At 38.0% G+C, this 27,529-nt stretch overlaps 1 protein-coding gene across 3 annotated transcripts in view; it reads left to right on the forward strand.

The window, feature by feature from the left end:
- The window catches only part of COL4A3BP (collagen type IV alpha 3 binding protein), a 140,891-nt gene that overhangs the window by 20,972 nt on the left and 92,390 nt on the right, over nt 1-27,529 (forward strand). For all 3 annotated transcript variants that reach the window (XM_018053702.1, XM_018053700.1, XM_018053701.1), the window contains one exon: nt 22,945-23,061. In XM_018053702.1, the coding sequence (XP_017909191.1) occupies nt 22,945-23,061 (117 nt within the window). The remainder of the gene's footprint in view (nt 1-22,944; nt 23,062-27,529) is intronic.

The following is a 27,529-nucleotide window of genomic DNA, read 5'->3' on the forward strand; positions in this document are numbered from 1 at the left end:
AAGTTAGAGAATATATATTATCCAAAAATTACTTCTAAAAATATGCTTTCCTATATTTTCATCTTTTAAAAAATGAGGATTTATCACTTAAGAAAGAAAAAGATCATTATAAATTGATTATGAGAGTACAAGAAACTAAGACATCATGACCAGTTGACACTCATCCAGAAATTCAGGTGATCTCTAAAGGATGGTGTCTTGAGGGAAGGAGACTGGATTGGGTAATAATTCTTGAAAACTTATATACAAACCCAATTTCATGAAGTGAGGTTTTCTCCTGTTATGAAAGAGGTTTCATTTGGCTTTTAAAATTAGGAAGTTCTTCTAGGTAAAGATGCATGTACTGTATCTCTTTGCCCATGAAAGGAATCGTTGTTGTTCAGTCTCTCAGTCGTGTCCAACTCTACAACTCCATAGGCCGCAGCACCAGGCTTCCCTGTCCTTCACCATCTCCCAGAGCTTGCTCAAACTGTGTCCGCTGAGTCGATGATGCCATCCAGCCATCTTGTCCTCTGTCACCATCTTCTCCTCCTGCCTGCTATCTTTCCCAGCATCGGGGTCTTTTCAAGTGAGTCAGCTTTTGGCATCAGTTTGCCAAAGTATTGGTGTTTCAGCTTCAGTATCAGTCCTTCCAATGAACATTCAGGGTTGATTTCCTTTAGGATTGACTGGTTTGATCACCTTGCAATCCAAGGGACTCTTAGGAGTCTTCTCTAACACCACAGTTCAAAAGCATCAGTTCTTTGACACTCAGCTTTCTTTATGGTCCAACTCTTACATCCAAAAATGACTACTGGAAAAACTATAGCTTTGACTAGATGGACCTTTGTCAGCAAAGTGATGTCTTTGCTTTATAATATGCTGTCTAGGCTTGTCATAGCTTTTGTTCCAAGGACTAAACGTCTTTTAATTTCATGGCTGCAGTCACCATCTGCAGTAATTTTGGAGCCCCCCCAAAATAGAGTCTGTCACTGTTTCCATTGTTTCCCCATCTATTTGCCATGAAGTGATGGGACCTCATGCCATGATCTTCGTATTCTGACTATTGAGTTTTAAGCCAGCTTTTTTACTCTCCTCTTTCACCTTCATCAAGAGGCTCTTTAGTTTTGTAATAGAGTTATAAAAGAGTTTTAATCCCGAAAGGGAGAAGGGTAAGGAGATAATGTATATGTTAGTCACTCAGTCGTGTCTGACCTTTTGCAGTCCCATGGACTGTAGCCTCTGTCCATGGAACTCTCCAGACAAGAATACTGGAGTGGGTCACCATTCCCTTCTCTAGGACATCTTTCCTATTCAGGGATCAAACCCAGGTCTCCCACTTTGTTAGCAGATTCTTTACCATCTGAGCCATTAGGGAAGCCCCAAGGAGGCAATATAAGACAGAGGTTTAGAAGTTGGAAACGTGGACAAGGGCCAAGTGAGCTTGCAGATCTGAGAAATCCAGCTCCGAAGCTATGAGTTGGGAGTGCTGTGAACTTGATTTACGTCACAATCATGTAATACTTCAGTAGTACCAGATACCTCTTGAAATGAGAGTGGAAGTTTAAATAAGCAAGATGAGTCAAATGTGAGCTTAAGAAACAATCACATCCTCAGATTTTTCTCACACAACTTTGTGCAGTTGGATAATTGACCCACCCCTCACCTGACTAAAGATGGTGAATTGTTCTTTTAGAGTGGATAAAATAGTGTTTTCTGGGTTGGAAAGTGGGGGAATGTGCACTAGAAAAAAAACGAAAGCAAGGAATCAGTGAATAAAGGGAGATTAAAGGAAGTATGCTGATAAAATATTGAGACCTCCCTCTAACCCATCCCATTCCTATTCCCAACTTGATTCACAAAACACTAGCTAATAAACTTTCATTCTCAGAGGAGGAGGTTGCTAGAGTCTTCTCTGGAGAATCTGACCAACCTTAAGAGGAAATGCCTAACAATAGCACTGGAACTTCCCCAACAAAGTCACCCGACTACCTAGATTATCGCACAGTGAATCCCATCTTTGATTAGACTACCCATAGCCTTGCAGCTCTCAGGCAGCTTTTAGATCCCTCACATTTAGAAATGAACAGTCAACACTACCAGGCCTGTGAGGAAAGTTTTCAGTATAAATGAAATCAAGAGAGTAAATGTAATACTAGGCAATAGATTACTCAAATATTCCACAAAATAAGAAGATTTGTTACTTTTCTCAAAGAGCTAAGATGAGTATTTGGGATCATTAATCCAAAAAAGTATACTAAAAGAAAGGAAGAAGGTAAAAAAGAGCTCTTAGAAATGATTAATATGGTCAGTGATTTAAAAAATCAAACAAATTGGAAGGTAGAATTATACACATTTCTCAAAAAGTAGCACAAAGCAAAAGGATAGGAAATAGGAGAAAAGGTAAACTAAAGAAAGATTTGATATGTGAACTGTGGGAGCTTCAGAAAGAGAGAAAAGAAAACAACTTTCAATGCAAGAATATGAGAAACATTTACAGAAGTTGAGAGCATGGATTCTCACACCGAAAGGGCCAATGAAGATCCAACATAATAGGTGAAAAACAAACAAAAAAATCACGAAAGACATATTTTGAGGTGAGTCAGACCACTTCGGAGAAAAAATATCCTGAATGATTCAGGGATGGGGTGTGGGGGGTAAGATCACAACAAGGACAAGGATTCAAAATAACTGTGGGCTTTTTGAGAACAACCCTGGTAGGTAAAATGGAAAAGGTCATGCTTGCCTTCTGAAGAAATATTTTCAACATTGAGTTCTGTATCTAGCTGAACCACTAAGGAAGTATAAGGGCAGATAAAAGCATTTTAAAATATGAAGGTCTTAAAAAATTTACTTCTTGTGGTTTTTGAAAAATGTTTTATTTTAGAGATACATAATTAAACATCTGTGGATGAAATGGTATGTTTTGAATTTGCTTCAGAATAATCCATTTATTCAGGCATAAATTGGTAGAGGGTGTTGATGAAAATGACTATGAGTTAATTGTTGAAGCCAAATAGTGGCATGGGGGTTGATTATTTTTGCATATCTTTGAGAATTCTCATAATAATAAGAAAAAAACAAACATTCCACAGACCTTTCTTCTGGGAAATGTGCTACTTCAAGGAAATATTAAATAAGAGGAACTTAAGCAGAGAGCCATTGACATTTTACCTAAAATATGATATCCAGGCCAGTAGTATCAGTATCAGCTGTGGACTTGTTGGAAATGCAAATTCTCAAGCCCTACCTCAGACCTAATGAGTAAGAGGTTCTGGTTATAAAGTCCAGCATTATGCTTCATTGACTACGCTAAAGCCTTAAGACTGTGTGGATACCACAGTCACTGTGAAATATTCTTCAAATGATAGGAATACCAGACCACCTTACCTGCCTCCTGAGAAATCTGTATGCAAGTCAAGAAGCAACAGTTAGAACCAGACATAAAACAATGGATTGGTTCCAAATTGGTAAAGGAGTATGTCAAGGCTATATATTGTCACCCTGCTTATTTAACTTATATGCAGAGTACATCATGCGAAATGCTGGGCTTGATGAATTTCAAGCTGGAATCAAGATTACCAGGAGAAATATTGATAGTCTCAGATATACAGATGGCAGAAAGTGAAGAGGAACTAAAGAGCCTCTTGATGAAGGTAAAAGAGGAGAGTGAAAAAACTGGCTTGAAACTCAGCATTCAAAAAACTAAGATGATGGCATCCTGTGCCATCACTTCATGGTAAATAGATGGGGAAAAAATGGAAAAAATGACAGATTTTATTTTCTTGGGCTCCAAAATCACTGCAGATGGTCACTGCAGCCATAAAATTAAAAAGACTCTTGCTCCTTGGAAGAAAAGCTGTGACAAACCTAGACAGTATATTAAAAGAGACACTACAGTGTATTAGAAGAGACATTACTTTGCCGACAAAGGTCTGTCTAGTCAAAGCTGTGGTTTTTCCAGTAGTCATGTATGGATGTGAGAGTTGGATTATAAAGAAGGCCGAGCGCCAAAGAATTGATGCTTTTGAACTGTGGTGTTGGAGAAGACTCTTGAGCGTCCCTTGGACTGCAAGGAGATCAAACCAGTCAATCGTAAAGAAAGTCAACCTGAATATTCGTTGAAAAGACTGATGCTGAAGCTCCAATACTTTGGCCACGTGATGTAAAGAGTTGATGCTGTGAAAGATTGAGGGCAAGAGAGGAAGGGGATGGCAGAGGATGAGATGGTTGGATAGCATCGCTGGACATGAGTTTGAGCAAACTCCAGGAAATAGTGAAGGACAGGGAAGCCTGGCATGTTGCAGTCCATGGGGTCACAAAGAGTCAGACATGACTTAGTGACTTAACAACAGCAATTCTGTCTTGCTGCTGCTGCTAAGTCGCTTCAGTCGTGTCCGACTGTGCGACCCCATAGACGGCAGCCCACCAGGCTCCCCCATCCCTGGGTTTCTCTAGGCAAGAATACTGGAGTGGGTTGCCATTTCCTTCTCCAGTGCATGAAAGTGAAAAGTCAAAGTGAAGTCGCTCAGTCGTGTCCGACTGAGTGACCCCATGGACTGCATCCTACCAGGCTCCTCCGTCCATGGGATTTTCCAGGTAAGAGTACTGGAGTGGGGTGCCATTGCCTTCTCCGCAATTCTGTCTTAGCAAACCCTTTAAATAATTCTGATGTGTGCTAGTTTAGAACCACTCTCCTAAAGCAAAAAGAGTAGCTGTGCTCAAGTAAGAGAATGGACATGAACTGGTGGTTTATTCCATCTAATTTTCTTAACTGCTTCCTCTCTCAACTTTGATAGTTGATCTGACGTTGAGATCAAGTAGTGATATATTAATATATAAAGAAGAGAAATTACTGTTAGTTGTGCTCTTATTGCTGGTAATTTAAATGGATAATGTGTGTCAAGGCTGCAGACTTTGGGAAACTGTTGAGGCTAGGGATTGTCTCGGAAAGAAATAGTTATAGTCATAAGGAGAAGAAGTGAACATCCTCTACACCAGCCTGACTGTTGTCTAGCTTATATCTCGGCATTCTCTGCTAAAATTGCCCATTGAATTCTCCAATACCTGTAATAGAATGTCTTTTTCCTCATCCAGTATCAGACACCTGTCTTTCCTCTGGGCTCAACCTAAACCACAGGTTTTCAAAGAACCACTTCTTGTTCTTAGGTCTGAGCTGTAAGATTTTTAGAAAAGGAAACGGACAGACTAACGACTGGGCAGTGAGAGCCGTGCTAGGTGCTCTGCACGCCGACTCTTTCAGCCTTCATTGTGGTCTCCTTGCACATGAGCAGATAGAGATGTCCTCATGTTGCATGCTTGCCGTTTGTATCTATATGCTTTTATCTTGTTTGTGCCTTTGATTCTTGTTATGGGAGAAATAGTAATTGTCCACTCCTATCGCAAGGTGGAAGGATTTCCTTTAGCCCAGTTATTCCCAAACACGTGTTCATCTAGAATCATCTAGAAGACTTGTTAAAACCAGATTCCTGTTGTATTTGCAGGTTCTGTGTGAAAGTAAATCTGTTTTGGCAAAGACATGAATATTTTCAAGTTACTAAGTTGTTTTTACTATTTAGAAGACTTGGAAGGAATCAGCTTTTTCAGAGCAAAGGTCATTAAAATGTACTTTGATCTTAAAGCAGTTACAGTCAAATAAATTGTGGTAAAATTTGGGAACATATTAGTAGTGTTTTCATTATAAATATAGTGTATTTGGGATTCTACAATCAGTTATTTTGAATTAAAGTTCCTTTACTGAATTATGATTTCTAGTGCCTAGCATAATGCCTTTATAAAAGGCTGTCAGTTGAATAATAGCAAAATTTTTCATTTCTGATGTGGATTTGATCTTCATAAGTTGTTAGATGTTTTTCAGAATTTTTGAAGACGATGCATGTGTGCCAAGTTGCTTCAGTTGTGTCTAACTCTTTGTGACCCCATGGACTGTATTCCACCAGGCTCCTCTGTCAGTGGGATTCTCCAGGCAAGAATACTGGAGTGGGTTGCCATTTCCTTCTCCAGGGGATTCTTCCAACCCAGGGACTGAACCTGGGTGTCATGTCTCCTACACTGGCAGGAAGCCCCACTGGGAAAAAGATGACTGGAGCTAAATAATGTTATGTCTTGCCCAAGATATGTTTTAAGTAGAAGGCAACGGCACTCCACTCCAGTACTCTTGCCTGGAAAATCCCATGGATGGAGGAGCCTGGTGGGCTGCAGTCCATGGAATCGCGAAGAGTCGGACACAACTGAGTGACTTCACTTTCACTTTTCACTTTCATGCATTGGAGAAGGAAATGGCAACCCACTCCAGTGTTCTTGCCTGGAGAATCCCAGGGACGGGGGAGCCTGGTGGGCTGCCATCTCTGGGGTCACACAGAGTCGGACATGACTGAAGCGACTTAGCAGAGTGCAGCATATCAAAAGATGTTGATTTAAATGTTTACTTGCTATGAAATAGTATAACTTTATCATAATAGGAAATGTGCATGGATGCAAAAGTTTGCTTTTTATGATTCTTGTGACAAGTAGGTTATCCTCTATTTAATTGTAGACTATTAACAATAAAATTTCATTACAAGTCCACAAGGGATTTGCAAAGATGGTGAGAAAAGATTATAATTTTATGTTCACTGACTTTTAGCTGATATTTGTCATTTTCTTTAATTATTAGTGCAGACAGAAATCACAGTAATGTTGTGTCTGTGACTTTTTCACCAACAGAAATAGATAGCATCACATGGCATGACATATATTGCAGATATCTCAAAATATCACTACCTGCCTCTTGCTGTTAATTTGTAAGTATAAGCTAATAGGACTTCCCTGTAGCTCAGATGGTAAAGAATCTGCCTGCAATGCAGGAGGTCTGGGTTCAATCTCTGGGTCAGGAAGATCCCCTGGAGAAGGAAATGGCAACCCACTCCAGTATTCCTGCCTGAAGAATCCCATGGGCAGAGGAGCCTGGCGGGCTACAGTCCACAGGGTCACAAAGAGTCGGACATGACTAAGGGACTAACACCCATAAGCTAATACATATATTATTATATATTAATTTTAAACTTTCATTATGAGTTTTGTCTAACTTATTTTCTTCATAATCTAGGTGTTTTGTTTTATACTTTTGAAAATATTGATCTGAGGAGTTTGAAAGTTTCATCAGATTTGCACAGGGGCACATGAACTCCTGCATTTCACAGGACTGTACAGAACACTTTTGTAGCATTGGAATTTTCTTTTGAGTCTATTATTAATGTCTCCTCAAGTAATTGAAGATGAGAGAATATTTCTAAATTTCTAAGTGAAATGAGGTATTTCAGGCGCAGTGAGGAAAGAAGTTACCTTATACTATTCTTTTCCTTCCAGCCTCCAGCCTTTCCTGGGTTATAAGGTTTTGTATTGTCTGCCTCCGTAAACCTCATCTCACCAGATTCCCCCTCATGGTATTACCTCCAGTCACGCTGCTCTTCTTTCAGTGCCTCATCTAGGCTTGTTCTCTCCTGCCGCAGATCTTCTCATGTTCTTTTCTTGCTCTCTGGAATGTTATTACGTTATTCCATTTTATCCTGCCTCTACTGGCAGAGGTTAGAGTACTTCCTCTAAGTAGTACCAGTAGAGGTACTACTACTTGGGAAGGCTTCTTTGGTTTCCTTGACTAGGTTACTTCTTCATTATAGGCTTTCTTAACACAGTACACCTTTCTTATCTGTAGTTGCGGTTGAAGTTTTACAGTTCTTACGATTTGGTTAATGTGAGCTCTGCAGTTAGGGACTGTGCCTGTTCTTCCTCATCACTATATCCTGGGTGCCTTGACTAGTACTTGGTAAATCAGAGGTACTCATAACTATTTTATCTGTTAGTTGGTAACATGGATAGATAGATGAATGAATGCTTTAAATCGTGTTTGTCTAGTAGAAATAAAATGTGAGTCCCAAGTGCAAGCCACACGTGTTATGTGCTAAGTCGCTTCAGTCTTGTTGGACTCTTTGAGACCCTATGGACTGTAGCCCACCAGGCTCCTCCGTGGAGATTTTCCAGGCGAGAATACTAGAGTGGGTTGCTCTGCTCTTCTCCAGGGGATCTTCCTGATGCAAGGATCGAACCCACGTCTCTTACATCTCCCGCATTGGCAGGCAGGTCCTTTACCACTGGTGCCACCTGGCAAGTCACATATGTGTAATTAAAAGTTTTCTAGTTACAAAGGATTAATTTACTATATTTTATTTAACTTTATATATCTAAAATATTATCCTGATTTATAGTCATAAAATATTATTACTAAGATGTTTCATGCCAAGCCTTCAAAATGCAGAGTGTATTGACATTTTACATTTCCAGCACATCTCGGTTCAAATCAGTCACACCTGCCTAGTGACCACTGCATCGGACTGCACTCATGTCACAGCATATTAAAAATGAAAAAATTGAGGCTGCCTGGATCATGGTCAGCCCTTTATTTGAGGACAGAAATTTAAGCCATTTTGTTTATTCAGAAATTATCAAAATTGAGGTAAAAATAAGAGGCAAACTACCCAGAGGGTATATTACGTCAATATGTTAAAAGAAAAAAGTTGAATAATGAATATTTATAATTTTCTTCTCCTGCGTATTTTTCTGAAGATTTGCAAATTAGGTTTACAAAAGTGATCCTGTTACAAGGATCAAATCACTCCTCTGCTCAAGCCTCCAATAACTTCCCAGCTCACTCAGCATGAAAGCCAAAGTACTTTATAACGACGCACAGTCAGGCTCTACGTGGTCAGGTCCCACAACCTCCTGCCTTCTTTGTCTACTCCACTCCAGCCATACAGGCCTCCTTACTATTGGGGGGAACAAAAACAAAAAACTGGGGGGAAGATAATTTGCAGCTAGGGGCCTTGGAGTTAATCAGAGTGACCTTGTCTGGGAATCTGTTCTCGAATCTGCTCTCTTAAACTAACACATATTTGTTAAGAAAGTTTTGTTTTTTAAGCATCATTTTTTATAGGGTGATTTAGGAAGGTTTCCCTGGCAAAGTATTACCGGTATTTTAATGAGTTTGATGTCACTAAACTTACAATAAGCCATTATTTTATATGCCACATTACCAGTTTTAGTTGATATCAAATTGTAAGATTTGTCCATGTTTTAGAGATAAAGGGGGTAGTTTTTATAATAAGTGAAATGGGGTATTTGAAAAGAAATTTCAAAGAGGAAAAGGAGTAAGGGGAGAGGTGACTGGGAAAGGAGCAGCAGTTGTAAAGACCCTCCTGGACGACTTGAAACAATTGTAAGCAGGCCTGTATGGCTGGAGTGGAGTAGACAAAGAAGGCAGGAGGTTGTGGGACCTGACCACGTAGAGCCTGACTGTTAATCGTTATAAAGTACTTTGGCTTTCATGCTGAGTGAGCTGGGAAGTTATTGGAGGCTTGAGCAGAGGAGTGATTTGATCCTTGTAACAGGATCGCTTTTGGCTGCTGTGTTAAGAATAAATTGTCGGAGGCAGGAATGGAAGCAGGAAAATAAAATCAGGCAGCCGTAGGAGGCTCTTGCAAGTAATGCAGAAGAGAAACAGTGGTTGGTGGCTTGGACCAGAGTTGTGTTCGTGAAGATTATGAGAAATGGATTCCAGATTATTCTGAAGGTAGAGCTGATAAAATTTGCAGATTTGTTGATGGATTCCTTGTGAGGTGTGAGGAACATGAGGAGTCAGATGATTTCAGGTCTAAGCAAGCCATAGTCACCATTTACAGAAATATGGAAGGAAGCCTGCAAGAGGAGAAGTTTGGGAAGTAAATCAGCTAATCAGTTTAGGATATATTGAGATGCCTCTTAGGCGTTCAAGAGAAGATGGAGGAGGCAGTTACCTCAAAAGTCAACATGTCAAGGAAGAGGGCCTGTTGAGAGTTACAAGTTGTGCGTGTTTGTGTGTGCATAAATCACATTGTGTCCATGTGTATATAAATTTATCTTTTGGTCCTTACATCATTGATTTCCTCAGAATTCTGCCCTCCCGCCCCTGGTGTGTTTAGTCTTTGATTTTAATGTTAGAAGTTTTCTCAAATGTTTGATGACATTGGCTTCCCTTGACAATGTGACACAAGGAGAGATTGAGCAACTGACTCTCACAGGGAACTGTTGATAGTAGAGAAAGCATAGAGTTGATTACTGGTATCTTTTAATGTATCATTTTTAACTTTTTATTTTAAAATAACTTCATACAGAAAAGTTGTCAGAGTAACGTCGATAACTCCCAAGAACACCTAGATTCACCAGCATTTTACTCTTCGTCTTAGCTGAAAGGCCAGTAAGTGATCAGCAGTATTTTAACATTATTTCCTTTTCACCATTGTTTCCCTCTACACACACACACACACTTTTTTTTTTCTTGGTCATTTGAGAATACATAGTATACATCATGCATACTTTAGTGTATAATTTCCAAAAGATATTCTCCTCCTCAGTATGTAATTTGGCTATCAAAAATACAAGAAGTTTCATGTAATACCTTTTTCTAATCTACAGTCTACATTTATCACTTATTCCAGCAGTTTCCTTTATAGCATATTTTTTTCCTTCCAGTCCGAATCCAGTTCAGAGTATATATTGCATTTAATTTTCATGTCTCTCTCTCTCTTTTTTTAAATCTGGAGCAGTTCCTTAGCTGTTCTTTGCCTGGCACAACATTCATGTTTTTAAAAAATATAAACTAGTTATTTCATAGAATTTTATTCATTCAGAGTTGGTCTTACAGTTCTTCATGATTAGATGCAGGTTGTTCATCCTTGGTCAAATACCTACCAGATGATATGACATCCTTCTCAGGACACCACAGCAGAGGCCCATGTTTCTGTCTGCATCTCATGTGATGTGAATTTCAATCATCCAATCAAGGGATTGTCCAGTTTTCCTGCTTGTAGTGACTGTTCTTTTCCTTGAAATTAAAATGTTAGCTCTCTGGGAAGATGTTTAAGACCATGTATAAAAATCCTGTTCTTCATCAGACTTTTCCCCCTTTTTGATTTAGTAATCTTTTATGATGCCTGCCTAACCCTGATTTCTGTAATGATTGAAAAATGGAGATTTTCCAGTTCTGTAAACCATTTTCACATTTATGTCAGAATTCTTTTTTGTTCTTTAAAAGCCCTGCTTTTGTTACATTTGTTAACAGAATGGACTCATATATTCTTGAATTATTCAGTGAACTATAATCCACTACTGTACTTAGGTATTTTGATGATCTAATTGCCCTTGATTTGGTTAACTGAAGTTCTTTAGAGCTGTTTCTTTGGTCTTTTTGGCATTCTCCCCCAGGACCACCTCCCCACCTCTAAAAAGTACCCCCTTACTTTTAAGCTCAAGATTTTCCAAGTTCATTGTGTACCTTACCTATTCTAGCCCAGGAATCACCCATATCTCTAAGAGCCTTGATTACTTTCAGTTCAGTCCAGTCGCTTCGTCGTATCTGACTCTTTGCGACCCCATGAGCCGCAGCACGCCAGGCCTCCCTGTCCATCACCAACTCCAGGAGTTTACTCAAACTCATGTCCATTGAGTTGGTGATGCCATCCAACCATCTCATCTTCTGTCATCCCCTTCTCCTCCCACCTCTAGTTTTTCCCAGCATCAGGGTCTTTTCAAATGAGTTAGTTCTTCACATCAGGTGGCCAAAATATTGGAGTTTCAGCATCAGTCCTTCCAGTGAATACTCAGGACTGATTTTCTTTAGGATGGACTAATTGGATCTCCTTGCAGTTCAAGAGTCTTCTCCAACACCACAGTTCAAAAGCATCAATTCTTTGGTGATCAGCTTTATTTATAGTCCAACTCTCACATCCATACATGACTACTGGAGAAACCATAGCTTTGACTAAATGGACCTTTATTGGCAAAGTAATGTCTCTGCTTTTTAATAAGCTGTCTAGGTTGATCATAACTTTTCTTCCAAGGAGCAAGCGTCTTTTAATTTCATGACTGCAGTCACCATCTGCAGTGATTTTGGAGCCCCCCAAATAAAGTCTGTCACTCTTTCCACTGTTTCCCCATCTATTTGCCATGAAGTGACGGGACCAAATGCCATGATCTTAGTTTTCTGAATGTTGAACTTTAAGCCAACTTTTTCACTGTCCTCTTTTACTTGCATCAAGAGGCTCTTTAGTTCTTCACTTTCTGCCATAAGGATCGTGTCAGCTGCATGTCTGAGGTTATTGATATTTGTCCCAGCAATCTTGACTCCAGCTTGTGCTTCGTCCAGTCCAGCATTTCTCATGACGCACTCTGCATAGAAGTTAAATAAGCAGGGTGACAATATACAGCCTTGACGTACTCCTTGATTGCTTTGGGTAGGTGGAATCTTGTGGTGGGAGTGGGATCTTATTACTCGCTATAGACTTTGTCTTCCTCTTTTAAATATTGCACCCTTTCCTCAGCCTTCCTTGATATCCATTAGTTTAGGGGTTCCTTTAGTTTAACATACCCAAATAGAAAACCTCTAATCTGCTGGAGTTTGGCTATTTTTAGAGATGTCGTCTAGGCAGACTAATTGTTTCTTTTAATCAACCTGTTTGTAGCTTCAAATTACTGATTCTCATTCTTTTATTCTTTCTGTGGTTCTGTGGCACAAATAAGCATGCTGCTTAGCCTGTCCTCCCCCACCCCTTATACTTCAGTGAGTCTGGTTTGGGGAATTCTAAATGAATATGCAAACTGGAGCTGACTGCCGTTGCCAGGGCTAACAGTCTCTGCTGGTTAGATACTAATGGGGAGCAGTAGACAAACAAAAGCACAAGTTTTTTCTTCTTTCTTGCTATCTGGGGCTGCTGGAGAATGAGGGAATCCCACAAATGAGAAGCCAAAGAAGGGGAATTCAAAATTGTGTGTATAAACGCTCCCCAAGTCTCTGGCTGACTCCTGAGCCATGTGTGCATGAGGCAGATTGGAAAGAAGTCTGGGGTGTTACCTGAGTTACTGCCACTGTGGCAGAGACTTGGGGATGCTCAAACTCCTTTAAAGAAAACTGCCATCTTTTTAACTGTAAGAACCAGAAGGGGCACAGTTAATGAATAATCTAGAAAAAAAAGAGCCAGAGAAGAAGAACCCCAAATTCTGAGTTTAACCCTCTGTGCAGATTTGTACCTGATCCTCAGCAGTGTTAGGCCAGACCAAAACCTTCTGAACTAAGGTCCTAGATGCTGCCCATTAAACACACAAAAGAATTGGTCTGCAGAAATTTTTGCCCACTATTTTTGTTTCGAAACAAAACAATAGTATTTTTCAGAATAATACAATAGAATCCAGAGTTCATAACCTACCATTCGCAATGTCCAAGATAAACTCACTCAACATACAAAGAGCCAGGAAATTGAAACACATTCTCAAGGACAAAGACATGAATAATTGCAAAGTTAAAGATATTGGAATTATCTGACAAAGGTTTTAAAATAAAATTATTTTTATAATAATTTGAGGTAAATTATAATTATTTATAATTTTTTAAGGTAAAAGAAAATACGCTTATAATGAATAAAAGTAGCTGAAACTAAGAAGAGACAAAGAATACATCTGAAATGAAAAACATTCACTGCATAGGATTTGTAGCAGATGAAGATGACAGAAAATCAAGATTTTGAATTTAGAGCGAAAGAAGTGATTCTTAATAACAGATGTTTAGGATTCTGTGTTTGTTTTTAAATGAGCAGAATGTCAGGGATCTCTGAGGCAATTTCTAATTAAATGGCCTTTAGAAGTCTCAGGAGAGGGAAAAGGGTAAAAAAAAATAGAGGAAATTATAGTAAAATCTTAGCAGATTTGGTGAAAAATATAAATTTACAGATTCACGAAACTTAACAGACACATAACAGGATAATCATAGTAATCATAGTCAAACTGTGAAAGCCAGAGGTAACAAAATGCTGCAAGTAGCCATGGAGAAATACCACACATACTGGGGACAGTGATTCAAGTTACCATACACTTCTCATTAGAAACCCTAGAGGCTCAAAGACAAAAGCTTTCCATTCAGAACTCTGGATTCAGTGAAAATTATCCTTCAGAAATGGAATGAAATAAAGATGTTTTCAGATGAAGGAAAATTAAGAGAACTTGTTGTGGGTGGGCCTGCCTTAACAGATGCTAAAGGAAGTTTTTCTTGCTGAAGGGAAATACACTAGAGGCAAAGTCAGATCTTTAGGAGCTAATGAAGAGCATAGAGAAAATAAATATGTGGGTAAATAATAAGGTTATATTTTCCTGGAGAGGGGCATGGCACCCCACTCCAGTATTCCTGCCTGGAGAGTCCCCTTGGACAGGGGAGCCTGGTGGGCTATAGTCCATGGGATTGCAAAGAGTCAGACACAACCGAAAGACTAAGCACAGCACAGGGTTATATTTTCCCCTCTTACTGCTTTTAAGACACTAAAAATGTAAATAAGCCAATGGCTAAAACATTGAATTTTCAAATTCCTGCCTAACCAAGGAAACACACCCATAGGATTTCACCACCATATTCTTTCATACATTCAATGAAATAATCCCAATCTTACACAGACTCTTTACAACACACATTATGTGGACAGTATAACCATGCCTCAGTCGTTTCAGTTCACTGTATTAACAAACGAAAGAGAAAAATTTGTAACAAATTTCAGTAAAGGCCGACAAGTAAAAAAGAGAGAAGTGTTTGACAAAATTCAATACTACTTAGTATTGAAAATAAAAATTCTTAGAGAACTAGAAATAACATCAACCTAATGAAAGACATCCACAAAAGCACACAACTGACATCAAGCTTAATTGTGAAATACTATGCCTTTCCCCTAAGATTAGATATAGGGCAAAGATATCTGCCCTTACCACTTCTGTTTAACATTGTTCTGGACATCCTGGTCATTTCAGTAAGGCAAAAATATATATATATATATAAAGACATAAATATCAGAGAGGCTAAAGTAAAGCTGTTTGCAGGTGACATCATTTTCTGAAAGTGAAAGTGAACGTCGCTCAATCGTATCTGACTCTTTGAGACCCATGAACTATACAGTGTTTGGAATTCTCCAGGTCAGAGTACTGAAGTGGGTAGCCTTTCCCTTCTCCAGGGGATCTTCCCAACCCAGGGATCAAACCCAGGTCTCCCTCATTGCAGGTGGATTCTTTACCAGCTGAGCCACAAGGGAAACCCAAGAATACTATATAATAGGGTAATAATTAATAATAGATAATTAATAATAATAGGGTAGCCTATCCCTTCTCCAGCGAATCTTCCTGACCCAGGAATCGAATTGGAGTCTCCTGCATTACAGGTGGATTCTTTACCAACTGAGCTGTCAGAGAAGCCCGACGTTGTTCTTTATAAATTCCTTCACATTTATTAGGTAAACAGTTTTGACAACTACTAAGTGAATTTTGCAGGATTGTAGAATATAGTGAAACTTGCTTAGTCTTATCTGACTCTTTGTGACCCGGTGGACTGTACAGCCCATGGAGTTCTCCAGGCCAGAATACTGGAGTGGGTAGCCTTTCCCTTCTCCAGGAGATGTTCCCAACCCAGGAATCGAACCCAGGCCTCCTGCATTGCAGGTGGGTTCTTTACTTTACCAGCTGAACCACAAGGGAACCCTGTAGAATATAAAGTTAATATACAGTTACAAAATGTACTATCATATACACTAAGCAAACTGGCTTTTAAAAAATACTTATTTGGCTGGGCTGCATCTTGGTTATGGCCTGTGCGATCTTTGATTCTCATTGTGGCAGGCAGGATCTTTCATTTGTGGTGTGTGAACTCTTAGTAACACTAACTGAATTTTTAAAACAATTCCACACACAGTAGCATAAAAAAATTACCTCAGGAATCAGTCTAACGTTATATACTGTATTTTGGACACTGTTACCTGCAAACTGTGTGAAATTGTCAAGATAAAGAAGACCTAAATGGAGAGATATTATGTTCATAGATTAGAAGCCTCAGCATTGTTAAAGTATCACATCTTAACATAATAATCTATAGGAAATCTAAGATACTAATGCCCTTGGTAATACAATTTATCTGGAAGCATAAATTATGTAATGCAAACTACCTAGACTAACCAAAGCAGGTTTTTGAAAGAAGAGTTTAGTTTGAGGATGTAATACTACATGATTTCAAGATTTGCTGTTGTTAAGCAGCAATAATTAAAATACTGGTTTTGGAGTAAGAATAGACATTATAGATCAGGGGAACAGAATAGAGATCTTATAAGTAAATCAAGCAAGGATGTGGAGTAATAAGTAGATTTGATAGACTGCCAGTAAGAAGGTAAAATGGCTGCAGCTACTTTTGTCAGTTCTTTAAAGAAACTGTTTGTCTATTTTATGAGTCAGTCAGCCCATTTCTAAGTCCAAAGAAGTAAAAATTTCGGATTCATGTCAGTGTATGGCAAAACCAATACAGTATTGTAAAGTAAAATAAAGTAAAAATAAAATTTAAAAAATAAATAAATAAATAAAATCGGATTCATGTCAATGTATGGCAAAACCAATACAGTATTGTAAAGTAAAATAAAGTAAAAATAATTTAAAAAAAGACGTAAAAATTTGTATCCCTACAAGACATGAACTTTTGACCAACCGCAGGTATGAATAAGTAAAATGTGTCATATCCAGCATTATTAAATTCTTCTCAGCAATAAGAAGAAGAAGTTATCAATAAGACACAGCAGTATGAGTAAATCTCAAGATAGTTATACCAAGTAAAAACAGTATTTACTATCTGATTACATTTATATAAATTTAGAAAAAGTGAACACTAATATACAGTGAAAGGAAGAAGATCCTTGGTTTCTGGAAGCTGGTGATAGAGGAATAGATGTTCTGCAGGCAGGATAAGTCCTTTGGGGGCTCCAGAGATGAAAACATTTCCGTCCTGATATGGTATTGATTTCATGGGTTCTATACAAGTAAAAATGCCATTGAATTGTACACATTAAATGGATAAATAGTTTATTATATATTAATTATATGTCAAACTTTATTAAAATTTGGTTGGCTTTCTTTGAATTTTAGGGAAATCTTCCTACACCCTCTCCACTGAGTTTAACTTTTTTAGTTAATCTTTTCATTCCACTTTTCCTCCCACTAGAGAGATTCCTTCTAAATCATCCTGTCATACTGTGCTAATCTAGAATTTTCCGTCTTCTGCATAACTCTGCTGTGGGCATTTTCCTTAATGTCTTCCTGGGAAGTCCCTTTGCTGCTTCTTTTCCTGGATCTCCATTGCTTCTTAATTCTCTTGGTTACTTCTTCATTTTGATGAAGCATATCTTCCGGTTCTGAAAGGTAATTTTTCTATATCTTTGTGGTTTAGAACTTTCGTACTGATTAAGTGCCCAGTTATGAAACCCTTAAGTATTATTGCTGTATGTCTTTTCTCTCGGATTACTTAGTTTTCCTGTAGATGAATCTTCCTTACAGGCAGAAGGAGATAGAAGGAACAAGTATGGGCACAGGACTTTCGGGAATCAAGGAAGGGAAAGAATCCCTAATATGAACACTGTCCCTTATCTGCTTTTTTCACCTTTCCTCGTTTATAGGAATGTGCCTTCTTCCTCCACCTGTCTGGTACCAGCTCTCCGAACGGTGGGGCCTCTAATGTTACTGCTCAGTGGGATGGGCAGATGAGGTTCCAGGGCTCTAGTTCCGCTTTTTAACAACTTTTGATTAGTTTTGTTTCAGCTCTTCCCGTGCCTTCACCTTTAGTGCTACTTGATGCCTCCAAAGCAAATGGCTTTTTTTGTCTTTTCCCTTGTGTGTATTTACTTTTCAGCATATTCAGACCTGTTAGTGTCAGTTATCACATTCCAGCTTCAAATTTTGTTGGCAACTGTTTTCCTTCTTTTTCTTTGTGGATATATGCTCCTTTTCCTGTAAGGGTATTTTGATAGATAATGGATGCTGTGGTATGTGTTAAAGCCTTAATTCTCACTGTGATGGTAATCTGGAAGTGGGGCCTTTGGGAGGAATTTGGATTTAGTTGAGGTCATGTAAGTACAGCCCCCATGGTGACACTGGTACCCTTATGAGAGGATGAAGAAACCCGAGAGCTCTCTGTCCTCCACATGACGACATACCTAGACAGTAGCCGTTGGCAAACCGGAAAAAAAGGCCCTCACTGAGCGCCCTCCCGTGCTCATACCCTGAGCTTGGACTTCCAACCTCCAGAACTGTGAGAAATTTCTGTTGTTAAAGCTACCTCTGGGGCTCCCAGGGCTCAGAGGTAAAGAGTCTGCCTGCCAGCGCAGGAGACATGGGTTCCATCCCTGGGATGGGAAGATCCCCTGGAGGAGGGAATGGCAACCCTGTCCAGTGTTCTTGCCTGAAGAGTCCTATGGACAGAGGAACTTGGCGGGCTGCAGTCCACTGGGTCGCAAAGAGTCAAACGCGACTTAGCGACTGAGCATGCAGCACACGCCACGTAGTTAGATTGTAAAACTTCACTAATAAAACAATCAAAAAACCTGCCCAGTGTATGCTGGGTTTTCCTGTTAGAGCAGCCCTAAGAACAAGTAAGACAGACCAAGAGTAGATATAAATGCCAGTTCACCTTTTGATACGTCTGTTGTTGTTGAGAGTGAATGTTGACATGGTTAAGGATGAGGCCTGTCTACGTTTTCTTTTATATTGTTGGCCTTCTTCCCTAGCATGTGCATTCTCATTCTCAGTGGGCCCCTATACTTGGTTCTTGGGAAAGTGAAATAATCTTGGTATTTACAATATCTTATGTGGCCTCCAAGAAAAATCAGCTGGACAAAATCTTAGTTCTTACTGTTTGATCGCTCTCACTAAGGAGAATTTGTTTTCCCTTGGAGTAGGGGTGACAATGGAAAAAGCTTGAGAATCATTGTTTCTTCTTAAATTGATTTCACAGAATGAGCCTTCAGATTGAGTTTATTTCCTGCAACCCTTTTTCCTGGGTATAATATATCTTTTGGATCTGTGATTTGAACATTTCATTTAAAGGTAGTATCGGGACTTCCCTGGTGGTTCAGTGGTCAAGACTCTGTGCTGCTGGTACAGGGGTCGCAGCTTCAATCCCTGGTCAGAAAACTAAGATCCCTAGGGCCAGAGATCCTACATGCCTGCCTGGTGGGGCTAAAAGATTAAAAAAAGAAGCAAAGATAGTATCTTTGAATTTTTTTGTTACATTTATTGCATTTTCCTCTTTTAAAATACCACTTAAATCATTTGCTTGACCTCCTTTGTTCACTCATTATATTTCTTTTACTTTGTATATTTCTCTTTCTGTTTAGAAAACAGACTTGCTTGCTTTTTATTGCTGCTTCTGATGTAGTTTCAACTCATTTCTTTTTTCTTAGCTCTTTTAGCTTTTCATTGCTTGCTGGTTTATCTCTTCTTTAGATTTTTCAGTTATTTTTTTCTGAAGATAGCTCATGTCATCTCTTACATCTACCACCTCTTGTATTTTTTCATCTAATTTTGTTCTTTATCCCTTATTGGTTTTCTCCTAATCATCTGTCAGGGCTGCAACTAGGATAAGACCAACGAGGGACTAACTTAAGTTGTAAAATTTAAGATAGCATCAAAAAACTCAGTAATCAAGATAAATAGTATTTGTGGTTTTTTTTTTAGAGTAATCCATGACTTCACTTTCACTTTTCACTTTCATGCATTGGAGAAGGAAATGGCAACCCACTCCAGTGTTCTTGCCTGGAGAATCCCAGGGACGGGGGAGCTGGTGGGCTGCCATCTATGGGGTCACACAGAGTCGGACACGACTGAAGCAACTTAGCAGCAGCATGATAAATAAAATATCCACAATGAAATTCTAAGTAAAGATTAGTTTTCTTTGAATTAAAGTCTAACTATCTACAGTGGTTCCCCCCACCCCATCAGCAGTTTTGATTTCTGCAGTTTTAGTTACCTATAAGATCTGAAAGTATTAAGTGGAAAATTCCAGAAATAAACAGTTGGTAAATTTTAAATGGCACATTATTTTGAGCAGCATAATGAAATCTCATGCAGGCTGCTCTGTCCCTGGTGGGCCATGGCTTGTTCCTTTGTCCATATCCATGCTGTGTATACTGCTGCTGCTGCTGAGTCGCTTCAGTCGTGTCCGACTCTGTGTGACCCCATAGACAGCAGCCTACCAGGCTCCCCTGTCCCTGGGATTCTCCAGGCAAGAACACTGGAGTGGGTTGCCATTTCCTTCTCCAGTGCATGAAAGTGAAAAGTGAAAGTGAAGGCGCTCAGTCGTGTCCGACTGTGTGATCCCATAGACGGCAGCCCACCAGGCTCCTGTCCATGGGATTTTCCAGGCAGGAGTCCTGAAGTGGGGTGCCATTGCCTTCTCTGGCTGTGTATACTGCCTGCTCCTTAATACCTGTATAGGAAAACACATAGGGCAGTTGACCCTTGAACAACACAGGTTTGAACCCCACAGCTCCACTTAAACCCAGGATTTTTCAGTAGTGTATAATGCCTATAGGACTGCCCAATCCAGGAGTGGTTGAATTCCAGGATGGTGAGTCCCAGATGCAGAGGAATGACTGTAAGACACTCAGGCTTTCTGCAGCACCAGACCCCTAATCCTGCTGTCGTTCGCAGGTCAGTTCTCTCTGTAGGATTTGGTACTGCCTACAGTTTCAGGCATCCACTGGGGGTCTTGAGATATATTTCTCATAGATAAAGGGAGACTGTTGTATTATGTGTTTGAGAATGTGTGTGTTGAGACATGGTGTAAACTTTTTGTCTAGACTTTGATTTACCCTCCTAAACACACCTCTTAACAAATCTGTCATTTCTTTAGCCTTGTAGATTTAGCTTCCTGCACGTCTTGACTTTTTAGGGATGCAAAGCTTCTGTGTCGTTTACGTACTACCACCTAAAAATTGGTAGATCCCCCTTCTGTGCCACCTATCCCTCAGACTGCTGATGGTAGAGATGGCTACTTTGTGTACACTTTCTGTCAGCTCCATCTCTTTGAGCAGATATTGAGATACTGCTTCTCATATAAATGTGACATTCAAATGAAGTTTTCAAATTCTTTAATTCTAGATTTGTAGAGTATCATTTTATTCCATTCCTATGTATAACATTTTTATCTATTAAGGGCTTAAAGTTCTCCATATATTGAAACTTTGAAACATAGGGGAAAGAAAACATAACAGATGTAGTAATTTGGCAAAGTTTACTTATGTTGATTTCAGGTTTTATTAAGTCACTCACACCCAGAGAAATCTTACTGGCAAGTTTCTGTTTTTAGGAATATTTAAAATGTGGCATAGGACTCTTTGGAAGATTAAAAGGAAATTTTGAAGATATGAAAGCTGGAAAAAGAATTGGCTGGGGAAACTAGTAAATTTTGAACAATAGGTGACCCTCCATATCCACTAGCTCAGCATCTGCAGATAGGGAGAGCTGGTTTGTACTGAGCTGTTTTATGTGTGGGACTTAGGCATCTGAAATTCTGGTGTCCAAAGGAGTCCTTGAAACAATCCCCAGCAAAAAATAAGCAATGACTGTATATATATATTACCTTTTTATTTTCTAAAGCTTTAATGAAAATATTAAACACTATATAAAATTAAATCCTTTTTAAGAATAGTCACTAGAAATATAATAATGATTATATCTCAGAGTAAAAGTTTAAAAACCTCTGGGCTATTTAGAACAGTAGACTGATCGGATAAATTATTTGCTTTGTTCTTCAGATAGTACATATGCTTTCCTTCCTCCAAAAGCTTTTCTTAATGACTGGACTTCATTCTCAAGATTTATGAATATTTAGCTTTCAGTTCACAGTCGTATTTTTGAGTGTTGAAGTTGTCTTTTGCACATTTCTGTATTCATAGTGACTGGAGCAGGGTTTGCAGCCTTGTCTCTTCCTGTCTCTCCTCTCCCTCCCACTGTAGTCCTCACTGTGATGCCCAGCACATAGTGACTCAGAGCTTTAACTGTTATCTCTTAGCCAGTCAGAACCGTGAATTAGTTGTCTTAATATTAAAAGAGAAATGGATTCATAGGCTAAAGAACATTGTGGAATTAGCTTATATTGTTTTTGTTGAATAACTGATGAGATAAAAGATTGATACTGTTAAAGGTGGGAGAGAATAAACACAATATGTAGATTGCATTCAGCTAGTAAGTTTATTTCTATATAGACCAGGGAGGAGTCTCTCCTCTAAGGCTAAGCTAGTTCACAGAAGAGGACATTGTACTTTATCCAGTAGAAGAAGAGGTTGTATTTGTAATACGATCTTGTCATATTTGAACTCATTCACTGAGAGAAAAACAAGTTTATAAAATATCTATTTTGTATATTGTTTTGAAGACTGTGAAACACTGAACCAGATGTTTTACATTTGCACTGATTGCTTACATTTTGATGAAGGCGGTTTCCTCTAACATGGGTCTGATGCAGTGTTCAGTTCACTTTTGCTTTTCATTAGAGACTCTCTTGGCTATTAAAATAAACGATGTAAAAAAGCCTGGAAGTTATCTTTGAGATATTTAGAAGGATGTTAGTGTTATTTTTTGATAGAATATAAAAATCTCTTGCTTATCAAATTTAATGAAATAAGACTATTGATGAGAATTTACTTTTGAATAATGAAAGCAGAAAAATATCAGTAAATGTCTTTTGTAAAACTTACTTTTGCCCTTTTTAAAATTGTGCTTTCAGTGATATTCCCACTACTTTACACTGACTCAAAGCGTTTGATGGAAAATATTTTACCTCTTTTTTAAAAACATGTCTGTAGTTCATGTGTCAGTCCATTTGTAGAAATAGTGAATGAGCATGGTTTTTGGTAATTTTACCCTTGCTGTACTCTTTATCTGAAATATCTTCAAAAAGTTATTTGAGTACAAAAAGAATAACAACAGTCTCTCACCGGCCAGAATGGGTATGTTCATGTTTTTGCTGTGGAGTATAATACTTCTAAGAATATAATTAGCTTTGCTTTTCCTTTTCTCCCTTTTTTTCTCCCACAGCCTCATGATTTTGATGAATGCCGATTTGATATTAGTGTAAATGATAGCGTTTGGTATCTTCGTGCTCAAGATCCAGATCACAGACAGCAGTGGATAGACGCCATTGAGCAGCACAAGGTGGGTCTCTGGCGTTTACCTATCTAAAGAGACCTAGGCAAGAGACTGGCAGTGAGCACCGCTAAAAGAATATTGATCTGTACGTGTATACAGAATAGTTGAACATAATATTTTGGGTTGTAAAAATTAAAGCAATACAGGTGTAAATTTTTGAAATGATTTTGTTTCTAACATTTGAGTTATACTAAGGGATTGCCATGATAAATATTTTTAATTGATGACTAAAGCAAAATATGCCCTTTTATATAAATTTATTTTTTATTTAGGGTTTGCTTCATAATGAATGCCTTTTATATGATCTGGGTAAAAGGATTTTAGAAATAACATCAGATTGTAAAATCCTAATGTTTGAAAGCTTCAGTGTTAATTTTTATTGTCATTTGTAATCATTTGGGTAAATCCTTAGTATAATCATTTGTAAATTGTTGAATTTAAGTCTTTCTTAAATGTATAAACCATAGTCTTGAAATTTAAAGCTAGTTTTTGACTTCTATATGAATAATTGGTATATAGACTAAAGAAATATATTTTTAAAAATCACTGTTATTAGCTAATTCAGTATTTCATGGTAAAACAAGGAATAGAGAGTTACAAATTCACCATGCCATTCCTGAAGAAAACTGAATTTGTTCATATACTTGTCTGTACTTGTTCATTTGGGTTTCACAGAGTTGTAGTTGAAACACCTGTTTTAGTTATTTAATAGACACAAAACATGTACACACATTCACACAACAAGAAAAACTAGTCAGGCCTGGGATACTGCAGGCACTTTCTTCTTGATATTGATCATGCATTAGGTTTATTTCTTAATTATAAATTTTCCCAGCCTAAGGAAATCTGGCTCTCATGCTTTCCTTTTGTACTTGTTTTAACTTCAGAATTGTATTACTTTAAAGCATTTTGTGAATCTTAGTTACCCTGATATTCTCACCTCAGGAAATGGTGTAAAAATGGTAAACAGTTTTCTATTATTTAAAGAAAAGATGAGCCAGTAGACATGGAAGCAGCCTGAATGTCTATCAGTAGATGAATGGATAGAGAAGCTGTGGTACATATTACAGTGGAACATTACTCAGCCAAAAAAGGGTGAAATATTGCCATTTCCAGCAACATGGCGGGACCTAGAGATGATCACACTAAGTGAGGAAAGTCACGTAGAGGAAGACGAGTATTGTGTGATATCACTTATATGTGAAATCTAAAAAGAAGATACAAATGAGCTTATTTAGTAATACAAAACACAGACTCAGATTCACAGATGCAGGAAACAACTTGTGACTCCTAATGGGGAAACAGAAGGGGGAAGGATAAATTAGGAGTATGGGATTAACATATACACACCACTGTATATATGATAAACAACAAGGATTTATTGTGTAGTACAGGGAGCTATATTCAGTAATTTGTAATAGCCTGTAATGGAGAAGAATGTGAAGCCGTATACCTGAACTGACACAGTATTATAAACCAGCTATAGTTAAATAAAAATTAAAGCAAATAAATAAAAGTGAGATGAGCTAGAATTCTAAAATCTCAGTACTTCGGAGCTGGGCTCGCCTGAATTCTGACACTGCAGACCCTGCCTTGTATGACGTATGTGACCTTGCCTTCATCTCTTCTTAATGTGTTTAAGGGACACATGAAATAATATATGTAAGGTTACTTACCAGAGTGATTGATGTTTTTTCCCATTTATGACATAGTAGGAAAAGAAAGAGTTTTGAAGTCACAAATTCACTGAAATTATACCATGTTTTTTATGGATAAAGAGTTCTACATTCAGTGAGAGTTGCTAAATGTGCATTTAAAGAGAGTGGTCTGTTTTGTGTAGTTGTCAGGGCCAGCCCTCTTAATAATGATTAAAGGCGTTATTAAAACTAATTTCGGTATTGTTAACTGAGATGACGTTTGTTGGCTTAATTAGTTGATTTAGATTACAACACTAGTTTTTTTCTGTTTTAAATAAGCATATTTGATTTTGTTCATTCTTCATAGTGAAGCTGGTTCAGGAATCTTTGCAGGTTGTCATTTTGTTTCTTCTGTTTGTATGAAGAATGATGCATAAAGCATATATTTCTTCTATATCATTGATTTCTTTGCACCTTTCAATAATGGATAACTAGGATCTTTGAGTCTCCATCAGAGCATTGTGACTTACTCTGGGTAACAGAGTTTTGGTAAATTTAAGTTCTTAGAAATAGATTCAGCAGCAAGGTTCTAGATATAGTATATAAACTTTCCTTTCTTATTTCTAAATATAGTTTATTCATAAACAAGGAAGGAAAAATCATTGTTATTCTTACTAATATGTGTTAAATTTTAATGTAAAATGATATGTACCAATTAAACAACATATCAGTGAAGATTTAAACTGAATTTGAATTCCAAAAATAAATTGAGTTACTAAACCGACATGGGAAGGAGAAAATTCAAAAGCTATCATCAAACATAACCAGAAAAGTTTTCTCTCTTTTTTTTCTTCCCATAGACTGGGAGCAGGAAGGTAGTGAGATGTTTTCGGATTCATGCTTCAAAATCACTAAAAAATATTAATGTAGAACCTAAACTTGATCATTTTACTCTTTAAGCAAGCATTCTTAGATTGGTATTCAGAATCAAATCAAATTGTTAAGGCATGATGATGAGGATAGGAGGCATTGTTTATTTTGGGGGTCACCAAGTACTAATCATTGCTTTACCATACTTCGTGCACTTTATTTCCTATCTGCTGCCCTGAGAGATGAGGAGAATATTATTTCACAGACTCGGTAACTGAGGTTTAGATGAAACTTCAGTGACTTGCCAGAGACTATACTGCGTTTTCGTAAGTAGACTCTTAGGGTTCAATTTTATGTTGATTGTACTATCGGTTACCGTTGGCGGAATGTTTGAAAATAGTTCCTACAGGTTCACTTCCTGCAGGTTGGAGTGTGTTGTCTGAGTTCTGCTACCATATACATACCATATATATATATACAGGATATATATACACACACACACACCATATATATACAGGACATATGTGAACTCATCTTTCTGCCCATGGATTGCCATAACAGTGTCACACTGCAGTGTTTAAGCACTGGAGACTGGGGTCCATGGCACCACCTGTCTCTGTGACGGCTGGACAGTACACTGGAACAGTGGACCTGTCTTTTTCTTTTCTGATGTCGCTAGATGGCCCTGCCGCTCCATTGCCTTTTCTTGCTGTTAGGCCTTTGTTAGGGCTTCCCTGATAGGTTTGGCTGGGGAACCTGGAGGTTTCTGTTCTTTTCTTTCCAGGAAGCTGTTATTCGTATTATGATAACCTTTATATATCAATCAATTTCACACATACATCCATACATAGATACTTACATACATATCAGGAATTCTATTTTACAGAACCTCTTCAACAAGAATAATATGGTAGAGGTGATGTTGATGATAGCTAACATTTCTGAGGATTACAGTGTGCCAGATAGAGTAATAAACACTTGATATGTTTTTTCACATTTTGCTCTTACAACCTTATGAGATTAACATTATTGTCCTATTTTTACACATTAGGAAATTGAGACATAGAGAGGTTAAGTAACTTGTCTAAGGTTAAACTGCCAGTTAGTGAAGGGGCCATCATTCAGACCTAGGTCTGTATGACCTGAGAACCGGAACTTCTGTCCAGCAAACACTTCTGCCATCCTATAACTATTCATAGCAGATATATTTTGTTGACTGAAATCTTGAGCTTTTTGAATCACAGTGTTCTCATATTTTTTATATGTCCTTCGTATCTCTGGTGTTTGTTTTGAGCCATAAACTTCTGGAAGGCTCAGGGACACAACTTTTTTGTAGGAATTGGCAAAGCATTAGACACATATGTTTTCCAGTTGAAATAATTTACAGTATTGTAAAACATTTTATGGGGGAAATTTGTAATTTAAGGAGTTGTTTTTTCCCTTTAATCTTTACAGTTAGTGTTAGAATGATTACTGACAAAAATACACTAGGGTTCTGTGTTCTTTGTCTAACTCTGTTGTTTTGTCCTCCTTGGTATTCATTCCGTAATAACTTGCTCAGTATAAGAAAAGTTAGTATGATTTCATGATTTAAATTTTTGCAATATATTAGAAATTGCATAATTCAGTGTAACATTAAACAAGTAGTCCCTGTGGAAAGAAGGTATTTCTGAGGTCTTTCTTAAATTCAGGGATTCTATTTTAATATAATTTTATTTAAAATAGTGTGCTGGCTTTATATATGTGGAATCCATTCATACTTTTCATTTCCCCTTAGGAATTGAAACAACACTAAATAAATCTTTAAAGACAGGGCTTACTTGTTTTTTTAATCTCTTAGCCATCTGCCATGCAGTCTTTGAGGTCTAATGAGTTGTTTGTGAAAATTATTTTAAAACTAAAAACTACAAATGTGATGGTAAGTTGGTTATTTTTTATTTGGATAAGTTAATATTATTTTTAGTAAA

This window comes from Capra hircus, chromosome 10, assembly GCF_001704415.2.
Source record: "Capra hircus breed San Clemente chromosome 10, ASM170441v1, whole genome shotgun sequence".
In the NCBI taxonomy this organism is placed as follows: domain Eukaryota; kingdom Metazoa; phylum Chordata; class Mammalia; order Artiodactyla; family Bovidae; genus Capra; species Capra hircus.